At 35.7% G+C, this 580-nt stretch overlaps 1 protein-coding gene across 5 annotated transcripts in view; it reads left to right on the top strand.

Moving 5' to 3' along the window:
- LOC109958978 (N-acetyllactosaminide alpha-1,3-galactosyltransferase-like) overlaps positions 1-580 on the top strand; it is a 14,464-nt gene that overhangs the window by 9,125 nt on the left and 4,759 nt on the right. For all 5 annotated transcript variants that reach the window (XM_020597987.1, XM_020597986.1, XM_020597988.1 and 2 more), the window contains one exon: positions 442-537. In XM_020597987.1, the coding sequence (XP_020453643.1) occupies positions 442-537 (96 nt within the window). The remainder of the gene's footprint in view (positions 1-441; positions 538-580) is intronic.

Here is a 580-nt window from a genome sequence, read left to right as displayed (position 1 = left end):
ACAGGAAACGTTTGACCTCTGTAATTGCAAACAAAGGTTTCTGTACCAAATATTAACACTGATTTTCTCAGGTGTTCAAATACTTATGTTCAGCAGTGCAAGACAAATAAATTCTTTAAAAATCATACAATGTGATTTCCTGAATTTTTTTTTTTATTCTGTCTCTCAGAGCGGGTATGCACCTACAATGTGAATGTCAGACCCATCCATGATGTCTAATTGGGAGAACTTGCAAAATCGCAGGGTGTTCAAATACTTCTGTTCCTCACTGTAGCAGCATAGTTCAACAGCAGCTTCATGAAGTTAGATTTATTGCAGGACTGTACTAGACAGCTTTAGCTTGTATCTAAATAAGATAGCAAAATATAGATCCATTTATAAGCCTAACTTCAAACAATGTTATTATACTTTGTTTTTTTAATAACATGTTTTTGTTGTCAGATTTTTTGTCCACCTCATGCCTATGAGCAAATGTTCTTTGGAAAGTGGAAAGATGCTGACCCTGGACAACGCTGTGGATGCCAGCCTTGACCTTTTGTAAGACCATTATCAGATACGGTTGATTTTTGTCATTTTCAAC

Source organism: Monopterus albus, unplaced genomic scaffold (genome assembly GCF_001952655.1).
Source record: "Monopterus albus unplaced genomic scaffold, M_albus_1.0 scaffold36.1, whole genome shotgun sequence".
Classification (NCBI taxonomy): domain Eukaryota; kingdom Metazoa; phylum Chordata; class Actinopteri; order Synbranchiformes; family Synbranchidae; genus Monopterus; species Monopterus albus.
Note: the sequence above shows the minus strand (reverse complement) of the source record. Positions and strands in the feature narration are given on the sequence as shown.